The following is an 8,933-nucleotide window of genomic DNA, read 5'->3' as shown; positions in this document are numbered from 1 at the left end:
TTTTTTGTTGTTTGTTTGTTTTTATTTCTTTTCACATTGCTATGGGCTAAGCATTGGGCTGCTAACTGCTACTTTGGTTGTTCAAATTCACCAGCTGCTCCTTGGAAGAAGAATGAGGTTGCCTCCTCCCATAAAGATTGATAGTCTTGGAAACCCATGAGAGTTATTCTACTCTGTCTCAGAGAGTCGCTCTGAGTCAGAATCAACTCAACATCAGTGGGTTTGGTTTGGGACTTTGGGTATGTATAAAATTACAAATAGCATAATAAGTTTAGTTTTTAAAATTTCCAATATAGACTGGTACAATAAAAATGTGGAATGCTGAAAAGTGGTGTAAAGCAGAAACCTGTCAGAAAAGGAAAACTAAAATATTTTCCACTAAAACGAGCAATGGGAAAGTGTTGCGACTACTGTACAGCGTGCTGCAGGTAGGACTCTCACCAGGTCTGGGAGAACAGGAAGTTGTGTGGCATGCTCTCCCCTAGGTCTCACTGGATTATGGCGTTAAGCACAAGAGTTGACTCACGTTACCACTTATCACTCTTCCTCATTACTCGGTTATTCTTTACTGTCATGGGAATTGGAGTGACGACAGCATTTGAGACAGACAGAATGAGTCAGGTGGTCAAAGATTTTTCACAGTGAGGAAGGGCAAATTTGAGACCCATGGACAGGAAGAGGGTTGTACAGCAAGGTGGATGAACTTCCCAGGAGTGTTGACTGTCAGATGATTAATATCCTGGGAACAGTCTCAGGGTAATAAAAAAAAATTGACCTCCATGCTTTATCTGGAATTACATGGGATGTGAGATGAGCCCAGTGAGTGATGTTGGGCGGAGGAAATTCCAGTCAGTTAATGGCAGTGAATGGGAACTTAGGAAAATATAGGGAGTCTTTATAGAGGTTGGTCCCAATGGTTTGATCACTCCAATCAACGGAGACTTAACGTGTTTTATCTGTCATTAGACAAGAAGCTCGTTTTGTATAGAAGTAGCAACTACTTAGGGTTAGAAACAAGATCCAAAAAAACAAACTCACTGTCATGGAGTCAATTCTGACCCATAGCGACCCTAGAAACAAGAGGCCAGTAAAAATGAGCTGTGTATAGAGAAACCTAAACAGTCTACTCCTGAGTGATTAATGCATGTTGCTCGACATTTCTCAAATTCCTGACAGAGTAGATGCACAGCAAAATCTCAAAATGTGCAGATAAGAGCAAATCTGAATGAATGGACAGGAAAGTTTCTACCAAACTCTTTATGGACAGCCTTTACAGAAATATCTTAATTTTCTTGTAAGCTAATAACATAGAGTGGGGTGGAAAAGGAGAGATTGCATGTTATTCTCTAAAGAAATACTGGTTCAATATGCTGGAGTAGTTAAGATGAATCAATAAAATATGGAAATCAACAATAATATTCTCAGAAAAAAGACATATTATTATAGCTTTGAATTATATACAGTTCTTTTACTGTATACTGATTTTTTAAATAATCATTTTATTAGGGGCTTATACAACTCTTCACAACCCATACATACGTCATTTGTGTCCAGCACATTAGTACATATTTTGCCATTATCATTCTCACAGCACCTGCTTTCTACTTGAGCCCTTGGTATCAGCTCCTCATTTTTTCCCCCTCCCTCCCCGCTCCCTTCTCCCCCTGAAACCTTGATAATTTATAAATTATTATTATTTTATCATATCTTACACCATCCAATGTCTCCCTCACCCTCTTCTCCACTGTCTGTCCCCCAGGGAGGAGGTTATATGTAGACCTTGTCATCTGTTCCCCCTTTCTCCCTCACCTTCCCTCCACCCTCCTGGTATCACCAGTCTCTCCACTGGTCCTGAGGGGTTCATCTGTCCTGGATTCCCTGTACTTCCAGTTCCTATCTGTGCCAGTGTACACCCTCGGGTCCAGCCAGATATGTAAGGTAGAATTGGGATCATGATAGTGGGGGGGAGGAAGCATTTAAGAACTAGAGGAAAATTGTATATTTCATCATTGCTACACTGCATTCTGATGGGCTCGTCTCCTCCCCACAACCCTTCTGCAAGGGGATGTCCAATTTCCCCCAGATGGGCCCTGGGTCCCCACTCTGCACTCCCCCTCATTCACAATGCTATGATTTTTTTTTTTTTTTTTTTTTTTTTTTTTTTTTTTTTTGGTCTTTGATGCCTGATACCTGATCCCTTCGACACCTTGTCATCTCACAGGCTGGTGTGCTTCTTCCATGTGGGCTTTGTTGTTTCTCAGTTAGATGACCCCTTATTTATCTTCCAGCATGTGGGACCCCAGATTCTATGTAATTTGACAGCTTGGTACCGTCAGCTTTCTTCACCGCATTTGCTCATATACCCACTTTGTCTTCAGCATTCATGTCGGCTTAAATGATTCAAAAGGAGGCAACTAGAATTGAATTTTAGAATAGGCAATTAAAATTACCAACTCACTCACTGCCATTGAGTTGACGCCTGCTCACAGCAGCACTGTAGGACAGATTGGAACTACCCCTGTGGGTTTCTGAAGCTGTCAATCTTTATGAAAGTACAAAAACTCATCTTTCTCCCACATATTAGCTGGTGGTTCAAACTGTTGGTCTTGAGGTGAGCAGGCTAGTGTGTAGCCCCCTACACTACCAGAGATCTCGGTGAAAGGTGCTATTTGCAACATATTGGAAAGTCCAGAAAGGATCAAAAGAACATGGAAAGAATACAAGAGTCATGGTACCAAAAGTAACTGGTTGCCATTCAACTGTTTCAAGAGGTAGCATATGATCAAGAACCGACTGTATTGAAGAAGTCCAAGTAGCAGAGAAGGCATGAGCCTAAAACAAGGCTCCAGGAATTCACAAAATACCAATTGTTGGTGTTTCACCACTAGAAGCACTCCATAGTCTAGGCAAAGAAATTTGGATGACAGCCATTGGCTAACTGACAGAAAGTTTGTATCCTTTCCAAAGTAGGTGCCCCAATAGAATGTTCAAATTATAGAACAATATCATTGATATCACATGCAAGTAAAAGTTTGCTGGGGATCATTTAACAATAGTTGCAGTGGTACATCAATAGGAAGCTGCCAGAATTTCAGACTGGATTCAGAAGAGGATGTGGAACAAGGGAGGTATCATTGCTGATATCAGATGGATATAGGCTAAAAGCAGAGAATACAAGAAAGATGTTTGTTTGTGCTTCTTTGACTGTACAAAGGCATTCTACTGTTTGGATCGTAACAAACTATGGCTAGCCTTGAGAAGAAGGGGAATTCTAGAACACTTTATTGTGCTCCTATGGGACCTGTACATGGATCAAGAGGCAGTTGTACTAACAGAACAAGGGAATACTGTATGGATTAAAATCAAGACAGATATACATCAGGGTTGTATCCTCTCACCATACTTATTCAATCTGTATGCTGAACAAATTATCGGAGATACTGGACTATATGAAGAAGAACACAGTATCAGGATGAGAGGAATTCTTGTTAACAATCTGTGATATGCAGATGACACAACCTTGCTGAAAGCGGAGGACTCGAAGCCCTTGCTGATGAAGATCAAGGATTGCAATCTTCCCTATGGATTACAAGTTAATGGAAAGAAAGCAAAAATCCACACAACTGAACCAATAGAGCACATCATGATAGGGCTAGCAATGGTTTCAATTGTCAGGGATTTTGTTCTGCTTGGCTCCATAATCAATGCTCATGGAAGCCACAGTCAAGAGATCACAGGGTGCATTGCAATGGGCAAATCTGCTACACAAGACCTCTTTCGAGTGCTGAAAAGCAAGGATGCTATTTTAAGAACTGAGGTGTGACTGACCCAAGCCATAGTATTTTCCATGGCCTCGCAGGCATGTGAAAGTTGGACAGTGAATAAAAAAGACTGCAGAAGAGTCGATGCATTTGAATTGCGGTGCTGGAGAAGAATATTGAAAATGCCATGGACTTCCAAAAGAACCAACATCTCTTTTGGAAGGACAGCCAGAACGCTCCTTAGAAACTAGGATAGCTACACCAGCAGGACATACCATAGAGGCCCGGCAGAATGAACTGACCCCTGCCTGCACCCTTGGACTGAGGATTGGGGTACTTGGATGGGAGAGGAAGCTGAGAGTGGCCACCCCGAACCTGTGGAAGTGTCAGTCATTGTACCGTGAGGCGAACCCATGTCTTGCTAGGTGTCCAATGGAAAAGGTCCTAGAATCACCATATATTTTGTACTTCATTCCCCCTTCACAGAGACATGACAGGCTTTCATATGTTGGGTAGGGATTTGAGCTTGGAAGAACTGATCCTGGAGGTTTTCTGGCACCAACCCCCATGCTTAGGGTAAACAGAGCCCAATTGAATGAGAGCGTGAACTGTGTGGAGCAACAACTCGTGGGCTGTGGCTCACGGTTCAACTGTACTTGCATAGACTCCTCATACCAACCAGTCCAGAGTGATGAGTCTTTGGAAAAATTGATGATGTTACAAGTTCAATTGCCTATACCTCATGGGGGTGATTAACAAAGTTTTACTTTTCTGTTTCTATGGGGTTTTGTTTTCCTGCCTTTAGTTTCCTTGTTTTAGTTTCTCTTTTGTTGTCTCCTAGTTGGTTTGTGGATGTTGTTGGGATGTTGGTCTTATGGGGTTTTGAATTTGTCATAACTATGACTGACAAAGTTAGCCTGTGCCATGCATGTCCCAGGGACATGCAGATGGATTCTGGTCCCCCACTGAACTCTAGCCCCAATCCAAGCATCATTTATAACATAGCCTTGCTCCATACTCACCTTCCTGAAATGATCACTGAAGACAAGGGTGCTACAGCAAAATGTGGTGAAGAAAGCAGGTGGTGCCTGGGTATCAATTGGAATAGTGCCTGGGTCTTAAAGGTTTGTATTCAAACAGTCAGCCATCTAAGCAAGTACCAACTAAGTCCACATGGAAGAAGCACACCAGCTTGTGTGATCCAAAGATGACAATAACAAAATTTAAATATGACAAAGGGGAAAGTATCAAAGTCGAAATTGTTAACACCTAATTTGTAGAAGGATATGGAGACAGTGGGGTCCCAAAACCCATCTGTAGAGTATCTAGTCAGATTAAGCCACTGACAGATCCCCACTAACCATAGGCCAGGGTCTCAAACAGCTTTACTATCATATCAGGATCATTGTAATCATGATTATACTATATCAAACTTGATACTTGGTGGGTTGACCCAACCTGAAATTCTTCTAGATATTTCTTGTTATTTCCATGACAAAAATTTCATCCCTGGCCTTTTAGATATTCACAGCGGTTTTTTCTTTCTTACTCACTTTGGTAGTTACATAATTTCATATCAACTTGGAGATATAAAAGTGTAGGGGTGGAGTCTAGCCTGTCAATCAGGTCACAGCCTGGTGGTGCCTCATGGTAAGGATGATGAGCATGACCTTATAAGGAGGTGCTTGGATCCTCCCCCTCTCTGCCTTCACCTTCCTGCTGGTGAGCCATGTAACACAGTGTGATGCTTCCACCTCCATTGGATCCAGAAGACTCTGCACCCACTAACCTGTGATGTTCCTGCATTCTGCATCATTGCATGTGGCTTTGTGACTCTGAAGAGGGTATTTATGGACTAGTATCAAACTTATGGACTAGTATTGGACTTATGGACTTGATCTGGACTGGACTAGGATGTTTTCTTGACATAGAATTACTTCTTGATATAAAGCTCTTTCTTACACATATATGAGTCTCCCTGGATTTGTTTATCTAGTCAACTTGGCCTTACACACTCATTATTTGTATTTTTATATTTATATTATTATTGTTGTTGTATCCTTATCACTTAAAAAAAAAAAGAAAGAAACAAAGATAGTGAGATTTCATCTCACATACTTTGGAGAGACTAGTCATCAGGAGAGACCAGTCCCTGGAGAAGGGCATCACACTTGGTAAAGTAGAGGGGCAGGAAGAAGAGGGAAGCCTTCCAGGAGGTTGACTGACACCGTGGCGTCAGCACTGCATTTTCTTCCCTCCATTGAGTAGTTTTTGTGACTAGTATGAAGCATAAGCAGTCTGAAGTTTTACTATGATACAAAAATGGGACAAACGTAAATAGAATACAAGCGTGCGCACACAGACACACACACACACACACACACACACAGAGAAATGATCTCATTGTCATATATTTGCAAGGTAGTTCTCCAGAGGCCTGCCGTAATCTTTTCATTGAAGATTGCATCTCCCCAACATTCTTGAACCTTCTTTCCCTGCTCTACTTTTTCCCCATAGCCTTTGTCTCCTTTTATTATCATTAAGTTTATTCTCTCTCTCTCTCTCTCTGTCTTTCTCTGTCTCTCTCTCTTTCAGGCTCTTTCCATTAGAATGACTACAAGTTCCCTGAGAGCAGAGATTCTTGTCAGTTACCTTTGGCTGCATTCCAAGCCTTGGAATTGACCCTGGCACAAAGAAGTGTTCAATAAACATTTATCAAATGGAAGATTGTACTAAACTCCATGGAAGAGAGTAAGCACAGAAGGAAAAGTGAATGTGTTGCTGAATGGTGTGCTGGATCAGAATAGACCTCAGCCTGCAACCCTTCCATACCTGTCTGGACCGTGGGCCTCACAAGGAGCCTGTCATCTGGGGCTACTATCTATTCTGGTTTTGGTCTGAGACAGACTGCTCTGCCGGTTAGTTGACCTCCTTGAGGTTTTCTCCACTCCAGTATAGGACAGCCCTCACATGACAGCTACTTTTCAACCATGCTGACCTTTGTGTGTTTCTCTTCCTGGTAGGAAAACCTGAGCACTCGATAAGTAGAGCTGAGTCTCCTACAAAGCCATACTTACTGAGATGTCAGCTTCTTTTACTAATCAAAGTTTGACTGGACAAATTAATCAGCCCCATTACTTCCAAGAAAAGGGGCTTTCTGTATTCTGATTATTTAGCACTTCTAAAATTCACCAAACATCATGTCCAATATGAAAACAATTGATGCTTATTTATTGTAACATGCTCATTATCTCAAGAAGTGGGTTACTTGGAAAATGGGTGTTGTATCTCCCTGGCCTTTAAAGCCAAAAAAGACCATGTGGCAGTTACATAACCTGTCAACTTGCAAAGGAGTGGAATCTAGCCTGTCAATCAGGTTGCAGCTTGATGATCTGATTTGGAGGAGCAATGGAGATAAATAGCTCACTGGAGGCCAGACCTACACTCTCTGCTTCATCTGCCTGTGAGACATTTCTGTTGATAAGCCACATTGAGCTACACTGATGGAGCCAGAGCCCTGGAGCTAGAGGAGCCATGTGGAGAGCCATGTGCCAGCGCTGAGATGTTTCCACCGCGACTGGATCCACAAGACTTTCCACCCACTGGCCTGTGACCTTTCTGCATTCAGCATCATTACATGGCTGCGTGAGTCTAAAGAGGAATTCTGGACTAGTATCAACATATGGAGTAATGTCAGACTTTTGGACTTGATCTGGACTGGGCTAGGATGTTTTCTTAATGTACAATTGCTGTGTGTTAAAAAGTTCTCCCTTACGCACACGAGTGTCTCTGGATTTGTTTCTCTAGTCTACTCAGACTAACACAGACCATGATCTTTTTCCTTGGCACATCCCTGGTTTCCACTGGGCAGAGAAAGAATGGCTGTGCCATGGACACTACCCTTTTAGACAATGTGAGGGAAAAAACAAAAATCAAGGTGTGTTTTAGGAGATAGCAAACACTTTACAAAAAGATGAACAGCCTGAGGCTATTTAGGTTAGGTAAGCAATAGCCAAAGCAATAATTTCTAAGGAAATACTTTTAATTAAAGAGTTAGTTACCAAGTGTTTCTTATTTCTTAGCATGACAAATATGAGGAAAGGAGCTTAAATATGTGGTTCAAACAAACCAAAAGTTAGGTGGAATTTGACCCTACAGTTGATTAACAAGAAAACAGACATTGTGTATATCTCTCCATAATGTATGCCAAGGATAATTCTTTTCACATCAATTTATGTATTAGTGGGCTTTGTGATTATTATTGTTTAGGTTTTATTTTCTTTCATCTGTTACAGTTATGAATATTTTCCAGAAGAATCGGTTGAACTTACCCTTTTTTGCGCTGTAGAATTATCCAGTAGAGAACAACGATGAATACAAGAAAGAAGATCACACTAAAGATAATACCTACGGAGGGAAAGCCAGGGCATTAAATGCATGGAACATATAACCGTGGGGCTTTAAACTCATTCTTAATGTCTTGTCTCATTAGAGGTGACTGTGAGCTTTTTTAAAGCAGGAGACATTATTTTTTAAATACACACAGCAATAGATTGCTCTTCTATTCCAGGTTTAATATAGATGAACAGTCTACTCTTAAGGTTATTATTAAGGGCTGCTGGGGATCTCTTTCTACCATGAACTGCTAAATGTGCAGATCACAGCCCGGCGGCCGACCACTAGGAAACCGGAGCTCCTCCAACTGAGCAGAAGTGACATTAAAATAAAGAACCATGGACATTGAAGAATGAGTATTCATTTGTAATGGTGCCAAGAACCCCAATGAAGGATCCTTCCTTCAAATGCAAGCCCGGATACCTGTGTCCTCACGTCACCATCTCCACATCTTCATTTTCTTTGTAACTGAATTTGCAAAACAGGTATTGTGATCTATCCTTTTACATCTTATTTAGTGTAAGGGAATACTTAGGATTCAAAGATACTAGCAATCTTCAGCCAACCCTTAATAAAACTTACCGACGATGAGGATGTCCCGTGCACCTGCAAGGAAGGGAGGGAACAGGCACAAAACATTAGTTTGGCACGCAACATGGTCAGAGAGGCTCTCTCACCGAGGCACCGTTTTCCACCCCACCACGCAGGCTCATGTTTTCTAATATAAAATGCCACTGGTACAAAATCTCATTTTTATCTTGTGAAATTAGTGGGATT

At 41.5% G+C, this 8,933-nt stretch overlaps 1 protein-coding gene across 1 annotated transcript in view; it reads right to left on the bottom strand.

The window, feature by feature from the left end:
• LOC101654788 (complement receptor type 1-like) overlaps window positions 1–8,933 on the bottom strand; it is a 161,576-nt gene that overhangs the window by 9,618 nt on the left and 143,025 nt on the right. Inside the window, exons 36-37 of the mRNA XM_045298193.1 lie at window positions 8,739–8,762; window positions 8,093–8,168 (exon numbers count right to left, since the gene is read on the bottom strand). Coding sequence (XP_045154128.1) covers window positions 8,093–8,168; window positions 8,739–8,762 — 100 coding nt within the window. The remainder of the gene's footprint in view (window positions 1–8,092; window positions 8,169–8,738; window positions 8,763–8,933) is intronic.

Source organism: Echinops telfairi, unplaced genomic scaffold, assembly GCF_000313985.2.
Source record: "Echinops telfairi isolate 266 unplaced genomic scaffold, ASM31398v2 ScPeMD7_7424;HRSCAF=8462, whole genome shotgun sequence".
Taxonomy (NCBI): Eukaryota; Metazoa; Chordata; class Mammalia; order Afrosoricida; family Tenrecidae; genus Echinops; species Echinops telfairi.
This window is presented reverse-complemented; position numbering and strand designations above follow the sequence as displayed.